Source organism: Somniosus microcephalus, chromosome 6, assembly GCF_052327205.1.
Source record: "Somniosus microcephalus isolate GS21.2 chromosome 6, FLI_Smic_1.0, whole genome shotgun sequence".
Taxonomy (NCBI): domain Eukaryota; kingdom Metazoa; phylum Chordata; class Chondrichthyes; order Squaliformes; family Somniosidae; genus Somniosus; species Somniosus microcephalus.
The window spans coordinates 281,066,052-281,092,739 of record NC_140992.1 but is presented as its reverse complement, the minus strand read 5'-3'; the positions used below and the strand labels follow the sequence as shown (position 1 = coordinate 281,092,739).

The 26,688-nt window shown below is 47.6% G+C and overlaps 1 protein-coding gene across 4 annotated transcripts in view; it reads right to left on the bottom strand.

The window, feature by feature from the left end:
- Positions 1–26,688, bottom strand: part of LOC147116775 (protein CBFA2T1-like) — a 158,255-nt gene that overhangs the window by 96,443 nt on the left and 35,124 nt on the right. The window contains exon 1 of one of the 4 annotated variants that reach the window (XM_085991952.1): positions 13,583–13,682. The exons of the other annotated variants lie outside the window; for them this stretch is intronic. Within the exon in view, the coding sequence (XP_085848078.1) occupies positions 13,583–13,598 (16 nt within the window). The 5' untranslated portion in view covers positions 13,599–13,682. Of the gene's footprint in view, positions 1–13,582; positions 13,683–26,688 lie in introns of those variants that run through there. 4 annotated transcript variants of the gene reach the window in all.

Sequence of the window (26,688 nt, the reverse complement as noted above, 5' to 3'; positions counted from 1 at the left end):
CACTGCAATGACTTCTCTTCCTGCTCCCGCACCGTTACCTCTGGTGACCCCAAGGATCTATCCTTAGCCCCCCTCCTATTTCTCATCTACATGCTGCCCCTCGGTGACATCATCCGAAAACACGACATCAGGTTTCACTTGTACGCTGACGACACCCAGCTCTAGCTCACCACCACCTCTCTCGACCCCTCCACTGTCTCTTAAATTGTCAGACTGCTTGTCAGCATCCAGTACTGGATGAGCAGAAATTTCTTCCAACTAAATATTGGGTATACTAAAGCCACCGTCTTCATTTCCTGCCACAAACTCCGTTCCCTAGCCATCGACTCCATCTCTCTCCCTGGGAACAGTCTGAGGCTGAACCAGACCATTCGCAACCTTGCTGTCATATTTGACCCTGAAATGAGCTTCCGACCACATATTTGCGCTATCACCAAGACCGCCTACTTCTACATCCGTAACATCGGCTGACTCCACCCCTAGCTCAGCTCATTTGCTGCCTTAATAAACCTCTAGACTTAACGTTTCCAACACGCTTCCAGCTGGCCTCCCACCTCCCACCCTCCACACACGAGCTCTTCGAAAACACTGCTGCCAGTGTTCTAACACACACCAAGTCCCATTCACCTATCACCCCTGTGCTGGCTGACCTACATTGGCTCACGGTCCAGCAAAACCGCAACTTTAAAATTCTCATATCTCTCCATGGCCTCGCCCCTCCCATTCTCTAACCACCTCCAACCCTACAGCCCTCTGAGCCCTCTCCGTTCCTCCAATTCTGGCCTCTTGAGCATTCTCTCTATTGAAAGCTCACCACTGGCAGCTGTGCTTACATAGAAACATAGAAGGTAGGAGCAGGAGTAGGCCATTCGGCCCCTCGAGCCTGCTCCGCCATTTAATGAGATCATGGCTGATCATCCAAATTCAGTACCCTGTCCCTGCTTTCACCCCATATCCCTTGATCCCTTTAGCCTTAAGAAATATATCTAACTCCTTCTTGAATATATTTAATGAATTGGCCTCAACTGCCTTCTGTGGTAGAGAATTCCACAGGTTCACCACTCTCTGGGTGAAGAAATTGCTCATCAGTCCTAAATGTCCCACCCCGTATTCTGAGACTGTGACCCCTTGTTCCTTACACCCACCTAGGCCCCAAGCTCTGGAATTGCCTCCCTAAACCTCTGCGCTTCTCTACCTCTCTCTCCTCCTTTAAGACGCTCCTTAAAACTTACTTTTGCTCACCTGTCCGAATATCTCCTTATGTGGCTCAGTGTATGATATACCTATCAATTCATCCAATGAAAAGCGACGAGTTAAGATAGTAACTATAGGTTTTTATTGGCTAAATAACAGAGCCCACCCTCGTGGGTGATCGGGTCCAACAAGGAGGAATACCAGCCAGTCGACCACCTTTATACCTGGGCAAGCAGGCGGAGCCATGGGCGGAGTCAGCTGTGGTCAGCCCAGGTATAACAGCGTGACAAGAGGTGACCTTGTGTAGTGATACAACAGTGTAAACAGTGATAACCATAGTGTAACGATATAAACAGTGATAACCATAGTGTAACGATAGTGAACGATAAAAGTGGTTTACCACAGTGTAAAATTTTGTTTGATAACACTACTCAAGCACCTTGGGACATATTATGACGTTAAAAGACGCTATATAAATGCAAGTTGTTGTGTCGTTATGGATGGGGATCCTTATAAGAACATAAGAAATAGGAGCAGGAGTAGGCCATTGGGCCCTTCGAGCCTGCTCCACCATTCAATATGATCATGGCTGATCCTCTATCTCAATACCATATTCCCACTCTCCCCCCATACCCTTTGATGCCTTTTGTGTTTAGAAATCTATCTTTCTCCTTCTTAAATATATTCAGTGACTTGGCCTCCACAGCCTTCTGTGGTAGAGAATTCCACAGGTTCACCACCCTCTGAGTGAAGGAATTTCTCCTCACCTCAGTATCCTGAGACTGTGACCCCTCGATCTAGACCCCCCAAGCCAGGGGAAATATCCTCCCTGCATCCAGTCTATCTAGCCCTGTCAGAATTTTATACGTTTCAATGAGATCCCCTTTCATTCTTCTAAACTCTAGTGAATACAAGCCTAGTCGACCCAATCCTCCTCATCAGTGGTAGGGAAATTATTGGAAAAAATTCTGAGGGACAGAATTAGTCTCCACTTGGAGAGGCAAGGATTAAATCAATGATAGTCAGCATGGTTTTCTCAGGGGGAGGAGATCATGTCTAACCAATTTGATCGAATTTTGAGAGGGGGTGACTTGGTGTGTGGATGAGGGTAGTGCAGTTGATGTGGTCTACGTGGACTTCAGTAAGGCTTTTGACAAAGTCCCGCATGGGAGACTGGTCAAGAAGGTAAGAGCCCATGGGATCCAGGGCAATTTGGCACATTGGATCCAAAATTGGCTTAGTGGCAGGAAGCAGAGGGTGATGGTTGACGGTTTTGTGTGTGATGGAAGCCTGTGTCCAGTGGTGTACCGCAGGGATCGGTGCTGGGTCCTTTACTGTTTGTAGTGTACATTAATGATTTAGATATGAATGTAGGAGGTATGATCAGTAAGTTCGCAGATGACACGAAAATTGGTGGAGTGGTAAATAGCGAGGAGGGAAGCCTCAGGTTACAGGACGATAGAGATGGGTTGGTTAGATGGGCAGAACAGTGGCAAATGGAATTTAACCCTGAAAAGTGTGAGGTGATGCATTTTGGGAGGACTAACAAGGCAAGGGGATACACAATGAATGGTCAGACCCTAGGAAGGACAGAGGATCAGAGGGACCTTGCTGAGCATGTACATAGAGCCCTGAAGGCAGCAGTATTATGTCCGTGTATAATTGAGACACGGACAGCAGGAGTTGATTATAACAAGTCTTTACTGAATGGGGACAACCTGGATACTGAAACTACAGAAGCCTGCTAGGGCCTTTTATACAGGGGTGGTCACTGCCGGTACTGCAGTCTGAGACCAGTTATTCCCTTAAAGGTACATACACAACAATTCCTCCCCTTTTAGATAAACAGTACATAACATTCATTTAACAACTAAATAATAACTAATTACAATTACAATTACGGTTGCTAGATACATTGGTTGAAGTTAAGCAATTATAAGTTCAGTCTTTGAGGAGGCTTCCTGATTCTGTCTGGATAACGCCTCTTTGGGATATCAGGTTCTTCTGGCAAGGTTGAGTCGGGATCAATGTCGTTGTTTGGTTCGTCTGCTTCCAATATCACCGATTCTGCGGTAGATGCAATTGGTACTTCGGTTTCATCGCCAGGTGTATCAGATCGTGGTGTGGAGTTGACGTTTTCCAGTGACTCTAGAATCTGGTCAGCATGGCATCTTACAATGCTCTCTCCAACGCCCACGGTATACATTAGAGGTCCTTGCCGTGTACAGATCGTTCCTGGCTGCCATTTCTCTGTGCGGTAGTCCCGGGCCAAAACTGGTTGACCTATCTTAAAACTCCTGGTTGGCCTTTCATTCATATTCTGAAACTGCCTGTTCTCCACATCTCTTCTGACGTTTGGCTTAACCAAATCCAAGCGGCATCGTAGTCTTCGATTGAAGAACATCATGGCTGGAGTTTGGTTGGTAACCGCATGTGTCGCATTCCGGCAGGCAAACAAGAAGTTATCCACCTTGTGTTGTAGGGGTATATCTTCATTACACATTGCCTTGATAGCCTTCTTGAATGTTTGAACAAACCTCTCGGCCAATCCATTAGTGGCTGGATGATATCGGGCGGATGTGTAATGCTTAACACCATTGTTCTTTAAGAACCTCCGAAACTCTTCAGACACAAACTGTGGTCCATTGTCAGAGCAAATCTGTTCAGGCAGCCCACTCCTGGCGAATATGGTTCGTAAGACTGTGATAGTTTTTTCTGTGGTGGTTGAGGACATTTTTATTACCTCTGGCCACTTTGAATGTGCATCCACCGCAATTAAAAACATCGAGTCCATAAAGGGACCAGCAAAATCAATGTGCACCCTTTGCCATGGAGATGAGGGCCACTCCCATGGATGTAGAGGGGCTTGTGGTGGGGCGTTTTGGACCTTCTGGCATCCTGTACAGCTCTTGGTCATCTCTTCGATTTCTCTATCGATTCCCGGCCACCACACAAACGCTCTGGCTAAGTTTTTCATTTTTACCCCTCCCAGATGACCCTCATGAAGCTCATTGAGCACTCTATCCTTCAATTTGGGTGGAATTACTACTCTGGATCCACACATCAAGGTTCCTCTGCACACTGACAGCTGTTCTCTTCTCGGCGAGAACGCTGGCAGCAGTGGTTCGCCATGTGCTGGCCATCCCTTCACCGTTAAATCATAGACCCAGGAGAGTGTCGGGTCATTTCGTGTTTCCTTTTCTATGTTTGCATTCGTCACAGGGAGACAGTCGACTATAGTTGAGTGGAATAACTCCACTGGATCCACTGCCAGTTCTTCTTCCACCGTCGGCAACGGTAGGCGCGACAATCCATCAGCATTCCCATGCTGTTTAGTTCCTTTGTACTCGGTCATATTGGTGTGCCCCTAGGAAAAGGGACCACCTCTGTAGCCGTTGTGCCGTCATTATCAGTACGCCCTTCTGAGGGTTGAAAATGGAGACGAGAGGTTGATGATCAGTTAGTAGAGTAAATTTCTGACCGTGCAGCTAGTGATTGAACTTCTTCACCCCCCACACCAGGCTGAGGGCCTGTCAATCTGGGCGTAGTTACGCTCGGTTGAAGTTAACAAGCGTGACGCAAAAGCTATCGGCCTCTCTGAACCATCAAGGAATTTATGTGACAGTACCGCCCCAATGCCGTAGGGAGACGCATCACACGCCAGTCTTATCGGTAGTGATGGGTTGTAGTGAGCCAATACTTCTCGAAGTGATTAAGTCCTTATTCTTCTGAAAGGCCCGCTTACATTCATCGCTCCATTTCCATGCTACTCCCGTTCGTAGTAGGGCGTTCAGTGGATGCAGAATTGTGGATAAATTCGGCAAAAACTTATGGTAGTAATTCACCAATCCGAGGAATGACCTCAGTTGCGACACATTTTCAGGCGCTGGAGCCTTAACTACCGCTTCAATTTTGTCAGGGGACTTATGCAACCCCTCTTCATCAATCACGTGGCCACAATACGATATCTGTTTCTTAAAAAACTCGCACTTGGGGCGATTGGCTCGTAGCCCATGTTCACGTAGTCTAGTGAGCACCTGCTCTAGGTTGGCAAGGTGTTCACTGTCATCTTCACCTGTCACTAGGATGTCGTCCAAGTAACACCGAGTCCCCGGAATCCCTTGCAGGACTTGTTCCATCGCTCTTTGCCATATCGCCGGAGCTGATGCTACTCCGAATACCAGTCGATTATACTGGTAAAGACCTTTGTGAGTGTTTATCGTGAGATACTTCCTAGAGGATTCTTCAACCTCCATCTGCAAATATGCTTGTGCTAGGTCAATTTTTGTAAAACGCTTCCCTCCAGATAGTGAGGCTAAGCTATCTTCTATCCTTGGAAGAGGATATTGTACTGTGTGAAGGACTGGGTTCACCGTCACCTTGAAGTCCCCACAGATGCGAACCTTCCTTGGCTCCTCAGACTTATTGTTTAACGTTTTCTTCATGACAGGAACGATGGGTGTCGCCCACTCGCTCCAGTCTACCTTAGATAACACACCTGCATTCTCCAGATTCTCCAGCTCTGCCTCGACGGCTGGGCGAATTGCATATGGTACCGGTCTTGCTTTGAAAAACTTGGGAATTGCATTCTCCTCTATTTTTATCGAGGCGGTTACGCCTTTAAGAGTGTCCAGTTCTTGTTGAAATACCTCTTTGGCATCAGCTAAGATTGTTGACAATCGTCCAGGAGTGACGTCGTCATCCTTTTTACCAGCCACCGTCAGTGCCTGAATGGAGTGCCAGTCTAAACTTATCTTTCTGATCCATTCACGTCCCAATAACGGTGGTCCACCATCTTGCAGAATGTAGAGATACAATTTCCGTATTTTCTTGCCGTTGTATTCGACAGGCACCCTTATTTTTCCTCTGGGGTATACTTTTTGCCCCGTATACGTCCTCAAGACAATGGATGTCTCTCTCAAGGGTATGTGTGAGAATAGCCGCTTGTAGTCTCGTCGATTCATGACGGTTAGAGCTGATCCTGTATCCAATTCCATTTTGACTTGGCACCCTGCTATCGTGAGGGTGACCCAAATGGTTCGGTGATCCTCTTTTGCGATTACGTTGTGAAGTTTGAGACAGCTTAGTCTCTTGTTCCCGGATTCACTATCGCTCATCTGGTCTTCAGAACTACTGTCCGTCATCTTTTGTACTTTCCTGTACGGTTCCTTAGTAGCCTTTTTGTTGTCGCTGGTCTTCTTCCCAGACCTGCAAACTCGTGCAATGTGTCCCATCTTTCCGCATTGCCTGCATATTTTGTCCTTGGACCAGCAGTCCTTCTGGTCATGGTTTGTTCTGCCGCAGCGATAACATTTTGCAAATCCCCGTGTCATTTCGTGGGTGCCGTATTCCTGTGGCTTTTGTTGTATTTCCGCAGCTCCCTTTGCTGCTGCTTCGTACGATACTGCCACGCTGAAAGCCTTATCTAGCGTCAGCTCTTTCTCTGAGAGTAACCTCTTCTGGGTTCCTTCACTCAGGAGTCCACAGACAAATTTGTCCCGTAAGGTGTCTGCCAGTCCTGCTCCGAACTGGCAGTGCTTTGATAGCTTGCGTAGTTCCGTAAGGTAATCAGCATTGCTCTCATTTTTATGCTGATTTCTCCTGTGGAATTTAAATCTTTCTGCTATCAGCAGCGGTGTAGGATTTAGGTGTTCCTGTAGGATAGCAACAATTTCGTTAAAACTCTTCGCCTTCGATTTGGGTTTGGCTGGAGTAATCAGGTCCCGCAATAGGCCGTACGTTCTTGCGCCCATTAAATTTAGCAATACCGATGCCTTTTTCTCATCGGCTATTTCGTTTGCCTCGCAATATACCTCGACTCTTTCCACATACGTGCTCCAGTCTTCTATTGCATTATCGAAGGCAGTGATAGCACCAGTCTTTGGCATCTTGAAAATCTAAGATGGCGCCTCCAGTGCTTTGCCTTCGTCCCTGACGGATCAAAATGGCGCCTCCCACGCTTTTCCTTCTTCCCCGCCGAGTTAAGATGGCGCCTCCCGCGCTTTCCCGCCGCTGCTGCTGGCGATTATATTTATTTTACTATCCTGTAATGGCGACGCCCTATGGTCTTTGCGCCTCCCCGATCGCTGCTGCCAACGCTGCTCTCCGCGGTATTTTTATTTTTCTATCGTGCTTCAATATTTGCTCCGTTAATTGAAGAACCGTTCCCATCGTGGAGCGGACCCTCTGGGACACTTCCCTCCCTCTTCTTAGGTCCGAACGCTGCCCGGCTTCGAAGCACCGGCCGCGCCGTGTGCTCCACCCTCTCTCTCTCTCTTTGCTTCCCGACTCGCTGCCCGGCCCCGTTGCAGAGCCACCCGATCGAGCTCTAGCCCGCCGCAGCCCAGGAAGGATCAGTGCACTACCTTCCACCAGCCCGATTAGCTGGGAAACCACAGACTGGAGAACCAAGCCTGGCTCTCGACAGTCTCTCCTGCACTTTTCAATTCGATGATTTGGAGGGTGGTTGCCCACGGTCGACGCCCGTTTCTCGAGTTTCTTTGGATTATTATTTTTATTTTTTTTCTTTCTTCTGGCTTCGACCTTCAATAACGTCGTCTGAGGTGCTGCCGAGTTGCAGGTAAGTTCGTTTCTTACTCGTCGCCAGTATTATGTCCGTGTATAATTGAGACACGGACTGCAGGAGTTGATTATAACAAGTCTTTACTGAATGGAGACAACCTGGAAACTGAAACTACAGAAGCCTGCTAGGGTCTTTTATACAGGGGTGGTCACTGCCGGTACTGCAGTCTGAGACCAGTTATTCCCTTAAAGGTACATACACAACAAGCAGGACAGGTGGATAAGGTGGTTAAAAAGGCATATGGGATACTTATATTCTATGCCTTGGCTAATGAAGGCAAGAGCAGGGAGGTTATGATGGAGCTGTACAAAACGCTAGTTAGGCCACAGCTGGAATGCTGTGTACAGTTCTGGTCGCCACACGATAGGAAGGATGTGATTGCATTAGAGAGGGTGCAGAGGAGATTCACCAGGATGTTACCTGGGCTGGAGAGCTTCAGCTATGAAGGGAGACTGGACAGGCTGGGGTTGTTTTCCTTAACCAGGGGGCATAGTTTCAAGACAAGGGGCAGATGGTTTTAGAGGGGATTTGAGGAAGAACTTTTTCACCCAGAGGGTAGCTGGAATCTGGAACTCACTGCCTGAAAGGGTGGTAGAGGCAGGAACCCTCAACATTCAAGAAGCATTTAGATGAGCACTTGAAACGCCATAGCATACAAGGCTATGGACCAAGTGCTGGAAAATGGGATTAGAATAGACAGGGCTTGATGGCCGGTGCGGACACGATGAGCCGAAGGGCCTCTTTCTATGACTCTATCAGTCCTGCCATCCCAGGAATCAGTCTGGTGAACCTTCGCTGCACTCCCTCTATGGCAAGTATATCCTTTCTTAGGTAAGGAGACCAAAACTGCACACAGTACTCCAGGTGTGGTCTCACCAAGGCCCTGTATAACTGTAGTTAAGACATCCTTGCTCCTGTACTCAAATCCTCTTGCAATGAAGGCCAACATGCCATTTGTCTTCCGAACTACTTGCTGCACCTGCATGTGTGCTTTCAGTGACTGGTGTACTAGGACACCCAAGTCCCTTTGTACATCAACATTTCCCAATCTATCACCATTTAAATAATACTCTGCCTTTGTTTTTCCGACCGAAGTGGATAACTTCACATTTATCCACATTATACTGCATCTGCCATGTATTTGCCCACTCACTCAACTTGCCTAAATCGCCTTGAAGCCTCTTTGCATCCTCCTCACAAATCGCAATCCCACCTAGTTTCGTGTCGTCAGCAAACTTGGAAATATTACATTTGGTTCCCTCATCCAAACCATTAATATAGTGAATAGCTGGGGCTCAAGCACTGATCCCTGCGGTACCCCACTAGTCACTGCCTGCCACCCCTACACTGTTTCCTGTCTGTTAACCAATTTTCAATCCATGCCAGTATATTACCCCCAATCCCATGTGCTTTAATTTTGCACACTATCCTCTTATGTGGGACTTTATCAAAGGCCTTCTGAATATCCAAATACACCACATCCACTGGTTCTCCCTTATCTATTCTACCAGTTACATCCTCAAAAAACTCCAGCAGGTTTGTCAAACACGATTTCCCTTTCATAAATCCATGTTGACTTTGTCTAATCCCGTTGATATTTTCTAAGTGTCCTGTTATCACATCCTTTATAATAGACTCTAGCATTTTCCCTACTACTGATGTTAGGCTAACCGGTCTGTAGTTCCTGGTTTTCTCTCTCCCTCCTTTTTTAAACAGTGGGGTTACATTTGCCACCCTTCAATCTGCAGGAACTGTTCCATAATCTATAGCTTTTTGGAAGATGACAACCAATGCATCCACTATTTCCCTGGCTACCTCTTTTAGTACTCTGGGATGCAGATTATCAGGCCCTGGGGATTTATCAGCTTTCAGTCCCATTAATTTCTCCAGCACTATTTTTTTTACTAATACTAATTTCCTTTAATTCCTCCTTCTCACTAGACCCTTGGTTCCCTAGCATTTCTGGGAAGTTATTTATGTCCTCTTCCGTGAAGACAGAACCAAGTATTTGTTTAATTGCTCTGCCATTTCCTTGTTCCCCATTATAAATTCTCCTGTCTGACTGTAAGGGACCTACATTTGTCTTCACTAATCTTTTTCTTTTTACATACTTGTAGAAGCTTTTACAGTCCGCTTTTATGTTCCTTGTAAGTTTACTCATACTCTATTTTTCCCCTCTTAATCAATCTCTTGGTCCTTTTTTGCTGAACTCTAAACTGCTCCCAATCCTCAGGCTTGCTACTTTTTCTGGCAACTTTATATGACTCCTCTTTGGATCCAATACTATCCTTAATTTCTTTTGTTAGCCATGGTTGGGCCACTTTTCCTTTTGTGTTTTTGTGCCAGAAAGGAATGTATAACTGTTGCAATTCATGCATTCGTTCCTTAAATGTTAGCCATTGCCTATCCACCGTCATGTCTTTTAATGAAGCTCCCCAATCTAACATAACCAACTCACTCCTCATACCTTCGTAGTTTTCTTTGTTTAGATTTAGGATCCTAGTTTCGGATTGGGCTTCTTCACTTTCCATCTTAATGAAGAATTTTATCATGTTACGGTCACTCTTCCCTAAAGGACCCCACACAAGATTATTAATTAGCCCCTTCTCATTGCACAATACCCAATCTAGGATAGCCTATTCGCTAGTTGGCTCCTCAACGTACTGGTCTAAAAAGCCATCTCGTACACACTCCAGGAATTCATCCTCCACAGTATTATTGCTAATTTGGTTTGGCCAGTCTATATGTAGATTAAAGTCACCCATGATTACTGTAGTACCCTTGCTACATGCATCTTGAATTTCCTGTTTGATGCCATCCCCTACATTACCACTACTGTTTGGAGGCCTATAGACAACTCCCACCAATATTTTCTGCCACTTGGTGCTTCTTAGCTCTACCCAGACTGATTTGACATCTTGATTTTCTCAGCCAATATCCTCTCTCACTATTGCTCTGATTTCATCCTTTACTAACAAGGCCACCCCACCTCCTTTGCCTTTTCACCTGTCCTTCCTAAATATCGAATATCCTTGGATATTCAGCTCCCAGCCTTGGTCACCCGGCAGCCATGTTTCCATAATCGCAACTATATCATAACCGTTTACATCTATTTGCGCTATTAATTCGTCTACCTTATTACGAATGCTTCGTGCATTCAGATACAGTGCCTTTAGATTTGTCTTATTAATATTTTTAGACATCTTAACATGTTTTTGTATTATGGCCGTATTTGTCTTATTATTTTGATTCCCTTAATATTCAAAAATCCATCGATCTCGATCTTGAATATACTCAACGACTGAGCCTCCACAGCCCCCTGGGGTAGGGAATTCCAAAGATTCACCACCCTCTGAGTGAAGACATTTCTCATCTCGGTCCTAAATGGCCGACCCCTTATTCTGAGATTGACACCTGGTTCTAGACTTCCCAGCCAAGTCAAGCCCTGTAAGAATTTTGTATGTTTCAATGAGATCACCTCTCTTCTAAACTCGAGAATATAGGCCTAGTCTACTCAATCTCTCCTCAGGACAATCCCCCCATCCCAGGAACCAGTCTGGTGAACCTTCGTTGCACTGCCTCTATGGCAAGTATATCCTTCCTTAGGTAAGGAGACCAAAACTGTACACAATACGCCAGGGCCCGATATAATTGCAGCAAGACATCTTTACAAGACAGCAAACATGACATTTGCTTTCCTAATTGCTTGCTGTACCTGCATGTTAACTTTCAGTGATTCGTGTACAAGGACACCCAGGTCCCCCTGAACACCAACATTTCCCAATCTCACCATTTAAAAAATACTCTGCTTTTCTATTTTTCCTACCAAAGTCGATAACTTCACATTTCCCCACATTATATTCCATTTGCCATGTTCTTTCCCACTCACTTAGCTTGTTGAAGCCTCTCTGCATCCTCCTCACAACTTACATTCACATGTTTATAGAAACGCCTCGAATTATCTCTGCTCTCTTTACACTATGTAATTCCAGCAACTCGGCCTCACTGGGAGGCTCATCGTGTACCAATGGGTTCTTCCCTCCCTGACACTGAGTGACTTCACCTCCTTTCCTGAGCAGTCTGTCCTGTTATGCATGTTGCATTCCTCTCCCTCCACCACTGGGCTCAAGATCCCTGTTACATCATACTTCCCAACTGTCACAACAGCCTTGAGTTCAGTATATTCCAGCTTTCGCACATGTAGACTAAACCTATTCTTCACAGCAATCCTTTTCCAATTTGATCTCCGTTTTATTACCTCCCCTTCCACATTACCAGTTTAAATCCTCCCCCACTGCCTGATTTAGCCTCTCCACAAGGAGTCTGGCACTGGTCCAGTTCAAGTGAATCATGAGTTGATGAATTCAATCCATTTCTGTCTGACTGGTCCAGCACAAGGCAGCGGGAGTAATCCTGAGATTACCCTCGAGATCGTGCCCTCCAATCTGGAATCTAACCCCACTACAAAACCTCCATCCCACTCCTTCCTGTATTACTGGTTGCTGTATGCACCATGAATTCTAGCTGGATTCCCTCCTATCCGTTCCGTTAGAGAGGCATCTCATGTACTCTTGGTGACGGCTGCAAACAAGCACATCATCAATTTCTCCAGTTATGGAATCCCCCTAACACACATCTTGTGGATGGCATCTCTCTTTTCCCCATGGGTAACCCTTTGCTCCACAGTGCTGTGGTGTCACTCTGTGCCTTCATCCCTGTCCTCCTCAAAACAGTGTCAAGACAGTACACCCATTGGACGAGTCCAGACTCGAGTGTTTTCCCATGGCGATTCCCCCGAGGGTAATCATGCAATTCGCTCTACCCCCCTCCCTTTCTGCTTCACCAATTACCCCATCTGTGGGATGACCCCTTCTGGAATGTATCTTCCAGAAACCTTTCCTGCCCAAGTGTTTAGGGAAGTGCAACCAGCCCGTCCCCCCAGCTCTGCATTCCGCTGCTTGAACAGCTGAACCCTCTGACACTTTCTACATGTGTACCAGATAATGTGCAAATCCAGGATACTCCCCATCACACACCACATATACCCATCAATCACACACACCCAGCACTGGTCTAGCTCCTGGCCCCATGTCTATACCCACAAGCTGTTGTGTTACTCACAAGTATTAACATTGGGACTCATTTTCTTGCATACCTGCCCTGGTACTGGGTTTAGGCTCTCTCCTCCTTAGCACCTCTCACCTTCTCTCAGTTCAAATTCACTGCGTACCTTTTCATACAGTTGGCCTCTGGCAGCTGAAGTGCCCGCTCACTTGCACACCAACTTATTTTACAGTTTTAAGAGTAACTTTCAACATGTTCAGGTTGGCCTCAGTGCTGTTTACTGGCTTAACACAATTTAAAATATCTTGAACCTTAATCCTTCGGTCCTTATTTCAATATTCTCTCGTTAAACCCACCCTTTATACTTATCCTAACTGCTATGTTGAGCACACAGTTGTTTTGGGGGTCACGGGAGGAAATGACAAACCAGTGCTGGTTTGTTGGCATTCGCAAAGATAACACAGCCCCTAACCTGCTCCTGCCTTCCACTCCATGACTTCGGTATCTACTATCGCCCCTTGCTGTGCTGGGGAAGGAGACTGTAGAAAGCCCCTCTCTGCCCATTGTGCCAAGGCAAGGATACACCAGATAACCCCTTCACTGCCCAGATGCCAGTGCCAGGAGAGGACACCATGCTCCTGATTGACCCACAGTGGCAGGGGAAGGAGGTTGTGTCGAGGAACCAGGTCTTGGGAAGAGTGAAAAAAAATAAACACATTAAATAAATGATTGCGTACTCACCCGTTTCAATTCGCATCTGTTGGGACTGCCAGAATAACGTGGCCCCAAACTGCTAGTACGATCCCTGTGGGGACAGGGCTGATGTCAGACAGTCCTCCCCTTTGTGTCATGTGGCTGGCATGAGCAGGAAGTACGAGTTATTAATAGGAGTTTGTGTTTGCAGCTGTGAGTGTGTACACAGCTACTCCACGGACATCTGCAACCTCTCCGCTACAGGCAGAGAGCGGGGTTTTAACCTCCCAACACCTGCAACGCTCGGCACCAGCAGCAATCGTACTGACTAGTTTCTTTGACTTAAGGCTGCACCAACATTTAAAATACTGGCGTTTCTTCTTCATTGATCTACTAGTTAGTATAGGGGTCACTCTCTACTGAAAATCACTTTCAATAAAGATAGAGTGAAATTAAGGGTGAGGAGAGAGAGTGGACATACCGAGACCTGGGCTGGGATACACAAGAACTCTGACTGACTGTGCCCTGCGCTCGTGAGTCCAAGTCTCTTTTTTCCCGTCAAACATGGAGTAACCCTTACCCTGCAGAATGAATAGTAACTGCACTGTTCCAGGGATGAGGACTTCAGTTACGTGGATAGACTGCAGTTGTACTCCTTAGAGCAGAGAAGATTGAGAGGAGATTTGATAGAGGTGTTCCAAAATCATGAGGGGTCTGGACAGAAGAGAGAGAAAAACTGTTCCCATTGGCAGAAGGGTCGAGAACCAGAGGACACAAATTTAAGGTAATTGGCAAAAGAACTAAAGGCGACATGAGGAAAATCTTTTTTACTCAGCGAGTGGTTATGATCTGGAATGCACTGCCTGAAAGGGAGGTGGAGGCAGATTCAATCACGACTTTCAAAAGGGAGTTGGATAAGTATCTGAAGGAAAGAAATTTGCAGGGCTGTGGGGAAAGGGCGGGAGAGTGGGACTAGCTGAAGCGCTCTTGCAGAGAGCTGGCACAGGCTCGATGGGCAGAATGGCCTCTTTCCATGCTGTAACCATTCGATGATATACAGGGAGTAACCCTTACCCTGCTGAATAAAAAGCAATTCTGCACGTGTCTTTTAAATTTGTTCTTGGGATGTGGGCTTCGCCAGCATTTATTGCCCATCCTTAGTTGACTGAGGGCATTGAGTCAAAATCTTAGTGTGGGACTGGAGTCACGTGTAGGCCTAGACCGAAGGATGAAGGTTCCCTTCCCTGAAGGACATCAGTGAACCAGTTGGGTTTTCACAACAATCTTTAATGGTCATTTTCTAGTGCCAGCCCACAAATGAGCAGATATAATGATGTGTGTATATATAATCGGTCCAGTACCACTGTACCGAACCCTTGTTACACAGCAGCATCTGTGACAAGTTATTTGAGACAGATCCTGGACAGCTACCTTGAGAATGAAACTCTAGTTCGATCATGGAAATTATAGCATCAAAGACGGGCATTCAGCCCATCGTGCCCGCTCAACGGCTCACTCCACATCTGAGCTGTCCGCTCTAATCCCGTTTCCTGCTCTTTCCCTGGACCAATGCTCCCCCTATGGTGCGAAACCGCGCACCAATCGGGCGGTCCTGCGCAGGCTGCTGGAAGATATCACACATGTGCAGCCGCAGCAAATTTAAAGGGACCGCACACAAACTGCAAATTAGAGGGAACACTGTCCTGGGCCCTTGAATATTTTCTCCTCTAATTCCCTTTTAACTGGGAACCTGGTCAGCACCGCGCCAGCACCCCACCGATGTGACAGCCTAAATTATGTGTTCAGGTCTCTGGAGTGGGCTTGAACCCATAACCAGAGGGGAGAGTGCTACCCACTGAGCCAAGGTCCTTATGATGGAGAGACGCTGCTCAGCTCGGGGTCAAATAGGGCACCACCAGCTGTGGTCAGGTTCAATGTGAAACAATGGCTGGGGAGGGGGATGGAATCAGTGCAAAGGGAACGGCGTTTGCAGCAGGGACTTAAGATACCTTCGGTCTTCCCAATATTTAACTGCAGGAAACTGTGGCTCATCCAAGACTGGATATCGTACAAGTCGTCTAACGGCTGCGGCAGCCGAGGGGCAGCGGAGGGGCCGAGGGGGGGGGGGGGGGGCAGCGGAGGGGCCGAGGGGGGGGGGCAGCGGAGGGGCCGAGGGGGGGACAGCGGAGGGGCCGAGCTGGATGTCATCAACAGACGTGTGGAATCTGACCCCATGTCTTCGGATAATGTCGCCAAGGGGCAACACTGAGATGAGGAAGGGGACAGGACCAAGATTGATTCTTGGGGGAGTTTAGAAGGAATGGTGTAGGGTGGGAAGAGAAGCCATTGTTGGAAATTATCTGGCTAAAACTGGATTTGGGCAACTGGTTGCCAATTGGGGCCACTGGTCAAAAGTGTTTAGCCTTTAATACAGTGTCAAGAGTTCAGTAGTGAAATGAAACAACCACCATCTGAGCGAGCGGACATCGCCTGGTGACTAGTTACTGCTTCTCGTTTTTGCCTCCTGAAAGTCCCTGGTGTGTTGCGAGCTGATAAACCCAGAGTGTGAGACAGAGAAGTGACAGAAAGCAGTGACTTCTGTGTTTATCAGGGAGTGCAGCTGTGTCCGCACTTGGGACATCTGTGAGGCAGGAAGTGCTTTGCTGCCATAATTGTGGGTTAAAAGCCTCAGTGCTCATCAATAAAGAGAGCGACTCAGTACTTTTTGGTCCTGTCTCCACAGCTTGTCTTCCTTCTTCACTGTGGCCATGCAAGCTGATTAGTGGAAAGAGTCTGTTAAACACTTCCCGTTGTACAAGAGAAGCAGCGTCTGATTCATTTACAGACTCTCCTCCCTGGGTCTAAGCTGAGACCTTTTCTTCTCTTACATGTCTCTGTACATCGATTAAATCAGCCCAGAATTTCTTGGAAAGTTTTGTTACAACTGCACGGTTTCTACCCCCCCCCCCCCTCCAAGGATATTCACACGTAACTGATTTGCACCAATTTTATGCCAAAACATCAGTAGACGTAAATTTCCTCAATCATTTGCGTCGCCCCCGAGATATGTCCGCTCATTTACAAAGCGTCGCCCCCGAGATATGTCCGCTCATTTACAAAGCGTCGCCCCCAAGATATGTCCGCTCATTTACAAAGCGTCGCCCCCAACTCGGAACTTTCCTGGATATACACAAATAACATGCTGGCGTAGATTTACGACCCAAAATTTAGGCGCAGCACACCGAGGTCACCCGATATTACCGTAACAGATTTCGGGAGTGTGGTGCTTTTCTTTGAATTTTTCTTACTAAGACCCAAATTGCAGGACACAACCGAGGTTGGACAGAAGGGACTAAGCGGAGATAAATCAGGAAGTAGTAGGATTAGAGAACACCAAGATCTGGTTTTAAAAGCCTGTAGTTTGTCGAAAGAAGATGGAGGGTGGTGAAGAGTTCGACAGTTTTGACATCCTGGGAAAGGATTAATTAAGAATAAGAGGCCCTGCATTAACTCTGTCAACACAAGGAGGAGCAAATATCTGGAACTCGAGGCACAAGAGAGGAATGTTCAGAGGAGAAATGACAATAGCATTCATAAAATGGAGAAAGACAAGGAGGTATACGGTGGCGGCAGAGGGCCAAGCCCGGCAGCCAGAGAGAGATCACCCATCAGACAAGCAGCTCACTCTTGTACCCGAAGAAGTCACACTGTCCAATTAGAACTACACTTTCTCCTGGTGCTGGCCTCCCTAGAGTAAAGCAGGCCTTGTGCACTGGGTTCATTATCTTAAATTAACTAAAATCAGATGCACATAGCCCCAGCAGAACTGCAGTCAGCCCTCTGTTCCCAAACAACGCACAGTAATCATTACACCAAGTTCTGATCACCAAACTGCACACATGATCCAATCAGAAAATCCCGCACAGGCCCATCGTGTGGGGCTCACTGCTAGCTCCACTTCACAGCTGCTTACTGTAATCCATTCTATTAGATCTCCCTTAACCTTCTCCAACTACAGCCCTAGTTTCATAAATCTCCCGGAACACTATCCTCTCATCCCTGGTCCCATTCCAGTAAATCCCTTTACAATGGCTCCAATCCCCGTCCACAACTGCACACAGTACTCCAGCTGTACTCCCACCACTGCCCGTACAGATTCATCACCACCTCCTCGCCGAGATCTGTACATCAAACCCCCGCCCTTCACCTCCGAGATCTGTGTATCAAACCCCCGCCCCCGAGATCTGTACATCAAACCCCCGCCCCTCACCCCCGAGATCTGTGTATCAAAACCCCGCCCCCACCCCCGAGATCTGTACATCAAACCACCGCCCCCACCCCCGAGATCTGTACATCAAACCCCCGCCCCTCACCCCCGAGATCTGTACATCAAACCCCCGCCCCTCACCGAGATCTGTACATCAAATCCCCGCCCCTCACCCGAGATCTGTACATCAAATCCCCGCCCCTCACCCCCGAGATCTGTACATCAAACCCCCGCCCCTCACCCCCGAGATCTGTACATCAAACCCCCGCCCCCCCCACCCCCGAGATCTGTACATCAAACCCCCAACCCCCCCACCCCCGAGATCTGTACATCAAACCCCCGCCCCCCCCACCCCCGAGATCTGTACATCAAACCCCCACCCCTCACCCCCGAGATCTGTACACCAAACCCGCCCCTCACCCCCGAGATCTGTACATCAAATCCCCGCCCCTCACCCGAGATCTGTACATCAAACCCCCGCCCCTCACCCCCGAGATCTGTACATCAAACCCCCGCCCCTCACCCCAGAGATCTATACATCAAATCCCCGCCCCTCACCCCCGAGATCTGTACATCAAACCCCCGCTCACCCCCGAGATCTGTGCATCAAACCCCCGCCCCTCACCCCCGAGATCTGTACATCAAACCCGCCCCTCACCCCCGAGATCTGTACATCAAACCCCCGCCCCTCACCCCCGAGATCTGTACATCAAACCTGCCCCTCACCGAGATCTGTACATCAAACCCGCCCCCCACCCCCGAGATCTGTACATCAAACCCCCGCCCCTCACCCCCGAGATCTGTACATCAAACCCGCCCCCCACCCGAGATCTGTACATCAAACCCCCGCCCCTCACCCCCGAGATCTGTACATCAAACCCCCGCCCCTCACCCGAGATCTGTACATCAAACCACCGCCCCCACCCCCGAGATCAGTACATCAAACCCTCGCCCCTCACCCCGAGATCTATACATCAAACCCCCGCCCCTCACCCCCGAGATCTGTACATCAAACCCCCGCCCCCCCCACCCCCGAGATCTGTACATCAAACCCCCACCCCTCACCCCCGAGATCTGTACACCAAACCCGCCCCTCACCCCCGAGATCTGTACATCAAATCCCCGCCCCTCACCCGAGATCTGTACATCAAACCCCCGCCCCTCACCCCCGAGATCTGTACATCAAACCCCCGCCCCTCACCCCAGAGATCTATACATCAAATCCCCGCCCCTCACCCCCGAGATCTGTACATCAAACCCCCGCTCACCCCCGAGATCTGTGCATCAAACCCCCGCCCCTCACCCCCGAGATCTGTACATCAAACCCGCCCCTCACCCCCGAGATCTGTACATCAAACCCCCGCCCCTCACCCCCGAGATCTGTACATCAAACCTGCCCCTCACCGAGATCTGTACATCAAACCCGCCCCCCACCCCCGAGATCTGTACATCAAACCCCCGCCCCTCACCCCCGAGATCTGTACATCAAACCCGCCCCCCACCCGAGATCTGTACATCAAACCCCCGCCCCTCACCCCCGAGATCTGTACATCAAACCCCCGCCCCTCACCCGAGATCTGTACATCAAACCCCCGCCCCCACCCCCGAGATCAGTACATCAAACCCTCGCCCCTCACCCCGAGATCTATACATCAAACCCCCGCCCCTCACCCCCGAGATCTGTACATCAAACCCCCGCCCCTCACCCCCGAGATCTGCACATCAAACCCCCGCCCCTCACCCCCGAGATCTGTACATCAAACCCCCGCCCCTCACCCCCGAGATCTGTACATCAAACCTGCCCCTCACCGAGATCTGTACATCAAACCCGCCCCCCACCCCCGAGATCTGTACATCAAACCCCCGCCCCTCACCCCCGAGATCTGTACATCAAACCCGCCCCCCACCCGAGATCTGTACATCAAACCCCCGCCCCTCACCCCCGAGATCTGTACATCAAACCCCCGCCCCTCACCCGAGATCTGTACATCAAACCCCCGCCCCCACCCCCGAGATCAGTACATCAAACCCTCGCCCCTCACCCCGAGATCTATACATCAAACCCCCGCCCCTCACCCCCGAGATCTGTACATCAAACCCCCGCCCCTCACCCCCGAGATCTGCACATCAAACCCCCGCCCCTCACCCCCGAGATCTGTACATCAAACCCCCGCCCCTCACCCCCGAGATCTGTGTGTCTCTTACTTCATTGAGAACTTTACTGTTTAAGATATTTTCCACTCCTTGCTGTACCACCTGACATTTGTTTCTGTGGAACTCCAGCAGTCTCCCCTATGCTTCCTCTGGTTTGCCATACCCTCTAATTCGGTGTCAGCAAATTTTGATATTTTCTCTATCTAAATAATACATATACATGGATGTGTATACACGTAGACACAGCAAGACAGTTACAGATACAAAGGAACCTGAACACAGATCCTGTGGCGTACCACTAGCTGCCTCTTGCCAATCTGAGAAACAACTATTTAGTCCAACTTTCTATCTTCAATCCATGCATGTATGCTGCCTGAAATATTATGGTTCTTAATGTTAAAAAGTCCCTTATGCAGCATTTTAACAAAAGCTATTTCAAAGTCCAAATATTACACTCTAATCATTGCACTGCACTGTAAATATTACACTGCACAGGCCACATTTATCCTGATTGTTACTCTGTACAATACATATTATTTGCATTTTACACATTGCACTGGAGAGGTACCACCAACGCTGCCTCCGCAAGATCCTGCAAATCCATTGGCAGGATAGGCGCACCAACGTCAGTGTTCTCGCTCAGGCCAACATCCCCAGCATCGAAGCTTTGACCACGCTCAATCAGTTCCGATGGATGGGCCACATTGTCCACATGCCCGATACGAGACTCCCAAAACAAGCGCTCTACTCGGAGCTCTGACAGGGCAAGAGAGCCCCAGGTGGGCAGAGGAAACGCTTCAAGGACACCCTCAAAGCCTCCTTGAAAAAGTGCATCATCACTTCTGGCATGTGGGAATCCCTGGCCCAAGACCGCACAAAGTGGAGGAGAAGCATCCGGGAAGGCGCCAAACACCTAGAGTCTCTTCGCCGGGAGCAAGCGGAAGCCAAGCACAAACAGCGGAAGGAGCGCACGTCAACCCAAGCACCCGACCCACCTGCCCCTTCAACCACCGTCTGCCCCACCTGTGACAGAGACTGTAGGTCCCACATTGGACTCAGTCACCTGAGAACTCATTTTTAATGTGGAAGCAAATCATCCTCGGTTCCAAGGGACTGCCTACGAAGAAGACACTGCACTCTACTCTTTACACACCCTCGTGCACATTACACTGATATTTGTACTACATTATACAGATTTACACCAATAGCACTGGACGTTACAGTCTGATTGTACACGCGACACACATGACACTGTACCAATTACATTAATCACATTCATTGTAGACATTGTCTGATTGCACAAATTTATACAGATTATACTGCATTACGCTGCAAACTTCAATCATTACACTGCAATTTACATATTACACTGATCCATAAACATTACACTGCAATGCCCACATTAAACTCGAGTGCACGTTCACTCTGCTCTAAACATTGCAATATACAGATTACACTATATAATGTGCACTTTGCACTCAACACTGCACAGTAGATGTAGAGATCACACAGCACCGCGCACCGCTCGCACGGCGCACCAATCACACTGCACCGCGCACCCCTCGCACGGCACCGCGCACCAATCACACTGCACCAATCACACTGCACCGCGCACCAATCACACGGCACCGACCACCGCTCACCCTGCACACATTACGCCGATTGCACCACACCGCGCGCCAATTACATAGGAACAGGAGGTGGCCAGTCAGCCCCTCGAGCCTGTTCCGCCATTCAGTGAGATCATGGCTGATCTGCGATCTAACTCTATACACCCGCCTTTGGCCCATATCCCTTAATACCTTTGGTTAACAAAAATCTATCAATCTCCGATTTAAAATTAACAATTGATCTAGCATCAATTGCTGTTTGCGGAAGAGAGTTCCGACCTTCTACCACCCTTTGTGTGTAGAAGTGTTTCCTAATTTCACTCCTGAAAGGTCTGGCTCTAATTTTTAGACTATGCCCCCTAGTCCTAGAATCCCCAACCAGCGGAAATAGTTTCTCTCTCTCTACCCTATCTGTTCCCCTTAATATCTTGAAAACTTCGATCAGATCACCCCTTAACCTTCTAAATTCTAGGGAATACAACCCTAGTTTGTGTAATCTCTCCTCGTAACTTAACCCTTGAAGTCTGGGTATCATTCTGGTAAACCTACGCTACACTCCCTCCAAGGCCAATATATCCTTCCTAAGGTGCGGTGCCCTGAACTGCTCACAGTGCTCCAGGTGTGGGCTAACCTGCAGCATAACTTCTACCCCCTTCTATTCCAGTCCTCCAGATGTAAAGGCCAGCATTCCATTAGTCTTTTTGATTATTTTCTGTACCTGTTCATGACATTTTAATGATCTATGTACCTGGACCCCAAGTCTCTTTGGACCTCCACTGTTTTTAACACCGCAGGGTGCACCGACTACACCGCAGGGTGCACCGACTACACCGCAGGGTGCACCGACTACACCGCAGGGTGCACCGACTACACCGCAGGGTGCACCGACTACACCGCAGGGTGCACCGACTACACCGCAGGGTACATTTATATTTGTTACATGGCACTGATTTGTACACAGCACTGCAACACTACAGTTATTACACTGTATAGCATACTTTGCAATCTCATTACACTGCACTGTACAATTTGTGGTCAAAATAATGGTGAAGCTAATGGCGCTCGCCGTTCTTTATGGGTAAATGGTACAGCAACTTGGTGGGGAGATGAGCAATTAAATGCAAATATCCAAAAGTTGCTGTCCAAGTTGCGTCGCTCTGCAGTTAGCTTCGCAAAATGGCATGTCGCCATCTGCCTCACCACTGACATGCATTGAATGCCGTGAAGTTACTGTATTTACACCGTAGATATGAACTAAACCCGCCCCAGATATTAGAGTGTACGTATACTTTTAACGACGTGATAATTGTTAATTACTGCCAATCAATCTCACGGACACCGAAAATAAACTATTACAAGTGTGGAGCCTCAATCCTTCAAGGTTTTTATTTTTTTAAGCAGATTTTTAAAAAATGTCAAATTTTAAATTAAATTTTTTTTTTTTTTTTTTAATAACTTTTCGTCGTCTCTTTTTGCTCTCTTAATCCAATCATGTTCTCTCTATTTCTCCTTCTGTAACTGATTTGACATTGAATTCACCATCCTTCTCAGTCTTTCCACTATTTCCCAATCCTTAAACCTCATTGGTTAAGGAGATATCCTATTGGAGGACCAGTTCACCAAGGTTCCAGATGCCGCTTCCCCTCGCTGCGCCGTTCTCAGCCCGTATGTTCAGAAACTTTGTGGCCAATGATTTTTTGTGCTGGAGGGTGCAGGGGCAAGTCTAACTAACGGCAGAAGCTGTTAGATACCCTGCTACAGCAAAATCTGGCCCAAAATCTAGTCAGAGTAGAAATAGAAGGATATTTCAGATGAATACGTGGCTAGAGGAATGGTGCAAGGGGGAGGGATTCAAATTCCTGGGACATTGGAACCGGTTCGGGGGGAGGTGGGACCAGTACAAACTGGACGGTTTGCACCTGGGCAGGGCCGGGACCAATGTCCTAGGGGGAGTGTTTGCTAGTGCTCTGGGGGAGGGTTTAAACTAAAATGGCAGGGGGTTGGGAACCTGAGCAGCGAGACAGAGGAAAGGGAAACAAGGATAGAAGCAAAAGACAGGAAGGAGAAAAGCAAAGGTGGCAGTCAGAGAAATCAAGGGTTTAAATCAAACATGGCCACAGTAAATAATAATTCTAAAAGGTCTAAGTGTTTAAAAAAAACAAGCCTGAAGGCTGTGAGCCTTAATGCAAGGAGCATTCGTAATAAGGTGGATGAATTAGCTGTGCAAATAGAGGTAAACAGATATGATATGATTGGGATTACGGAAACATGGCTCCAGGGTGACCAAGGCTGGGAACTCGACATCCAGGGGTATTCAATATTCAGGAAAGACAGGCAAAAAGGAGGTGGGGTAGCATTGCTGGTTAAAGAGGGGATTAACACAATTGTAAGGAAGGATATTAGCTCTGATGATGTGGAATCTGTATGGGTAGAACTGAGAAATACCAAGGTGCAGAAAACATTAGTGGGAGTTGTATACAGACCCCCAAACATTAATGCTGAGGTTGGGGATGGCATTAAACGGGAAATTAGAGACGCGTGCAATAAGGGCACAGCAGTTATCATGGGTGACTTTAATCTATATATAGATTGGGCTAACCAAATTACTAACAATACTGTGAAGGAGGAATTCCTGGAGTGTATACGGGATGGTTTCCTGGACCAATATGTCGAGGAACCAACTAGAGATCAGGCCATCTTAGACTGGGTATTATGTAATGAGAAAGGATTAATTAGCAATCTTGTTGTGCGAGGCCCCTTGAGGCGGAGCAATCATATGATCGAATTCTTCATTAAGATGGAGAGTGAAGTAGTTGACTCAGAGACTAGGGTCCTGAATTTAAATAAAGGAAACTACGATGGTATGAGGTGCGAGTTGGGTAGGATTGATTGGGAAATGTTACTCAAAGGGTTGACGGTAGATAGGCAATGGCAAACATTCAAAGATCGCATGAACGACAGAATTTGTTCATCCCTGTTTGGCATAAAAATAAAACAAAAAAGGTGACTCAACCGTGGCTAACAAGGGAAATTAGGGATAGCATTAGATCCAAGGAGAGGACATATAAATTGGCCAGAAAAAGCAGTAAACTTGAGGATTGGGGGTTTAGGATTCAGCAAAGGAGGACAAAGGGATTAATTAAGAAGGGGTATATAGATTATGAGAGTAAGCTTTCAGGGAACATAAAAACTGACTGTAAAAGCTTTTATAGATATGTGAAGAGAAAAAGATTGGTGAAGTCAAGCGTAGGTCCCTTGCAGTCAGAATCAGGGGAATTTATAATGGGGAACAAAGAACTGGCAGACCAATTAAATACATACTTTGGTTCTGTCTTCACAAAACAGGACACAAATAACCTCCCAGAGATGTCAGGGAACATAGGGTCTAATGAGACGGAGGAACTGAATGAAATCAGTATTTGTAGGAAAATGGTGTTAGGGAAATTGACGAGATTGAAGGCCGATAAATCCCCAGGGCCTGATAATCGACATCCTAGGGTACTTAAGGAAGTGGCCCTAGAAATAGTAGATGCATTGCTGGTCATCTTTCAAAATTCTATGGGCTCTGGAACAGTTCCCATGGATTGGAGGGTAGCTAATGTTACCCCACTATTCAAAAAAGGTGGTAGAGAGAAAACAGGGAATTATAGACCGGTAAGCCTGACATCGGTACTGGGGAAAATGCTAGAGTCCATTATAAAAGATGTAATGGCAGAGCACTTGGAAAACAGTGACAGGATCGGACAAAGTCAACATGGATTTACAAAAGATAAATCATGCTCGAGTAATCTACTGGAATTTTTTGAGGATGTAACTGGTAAAATAGATAAGGGAGAACCAGTGGATGTGGTGTATTTGGATTTTCAAAAGGCTTTCGATAAGGTCCCGCATAAGAGATTAGCGTGTAAAATTAAGGCACGTGGGATTGGGGGCAAGGTATTGACTTGGATAGAGAATTGGTTGGCAGACAGAAAGCGAAGAGTTGGAATAAACGGGTCTTTTTCCGAGTGGCAGGCAGTGACTAGTGGGGTACCGCAGGGATCGGTCCTAGGACCCCAGCTATTCACAATATATATTAATGATCTAGACGAGGGAACTAGATGCAATATCTCCAAGTTTGCAGACGACATAAAGCTGGGTGGGCGTGTGTGCTATGAGGATGCCGAGAAACTCCAGTATGATTTGGACAGGTTGGGTGATTATACTGCATTTGCCATGTATCTGCCCGATGTGGATAAATGCGAGGTTATCCACTTCGGTGGCAAAAACAGGAAGGCAGATTATCTGAACGGCAATATATTGGGAGAAGGGGAAGTGCAACGAGACCTGGGTGTCCTTGTGCACCAGTCGCTGAAGGTAAGCATGCAGGTGCAGCAGGCGGTTAAGAAGGCAAATGGTATGTTGGCCTTCATAGCGAGAGGATTCGAGTACAGGAGCAAGGATTTCTTGCTGCAGTTGTACAGGGCCTTGGTGAGACCACACCTCGACTATTGTGTGCAGTTTTGGTCGCCTTATCTGAGGAAGGATGTTCTTGCCATGGAGGGAGTGCAGCGAAGATTCACCAGACTGATACCTGGGATGGCAGGAATGATGTATAAGGAGAGATTGGGTCGATTGGGCTTATACTCACTGGAGTTTAGAAGAATGAGAGGGGATCTCATTGAAACTTATAAAATTCTAACAGGACTAGACACAGGAAGGATGTTCCTGATGGCGGGGGAGTCCAGAACCAGGGGCCACAGTCTAAAGATAAGGGGTAAGCCATTTAGGACTGAGATGGAGGAATTTCTTCACCCAGAGAGTGGTGAACCTGTGGAATTCTCTACCACAGAAGGCAGTTGAGGCCAATTCATTAAATATATTCAAGAAGGAGTTGGATATATTTCTTAAGGCATCAAGGGATATGGGTACTGAGTTTGGATGATCAGCCATGATCTCATTGAATGGCGGAGCAGGCTCGAGGGGCCGAATGGCCTACTCCTGCTCCTATCTTCTATGTTTCTATTATGCTGCACTGGACACATTGCACGATTATACTGCATTGCACATTTACATTCATTACACAGCACTCCACATACTGCACGCTGATCACACTGCACCGCACGCTTTACACTGTACATATT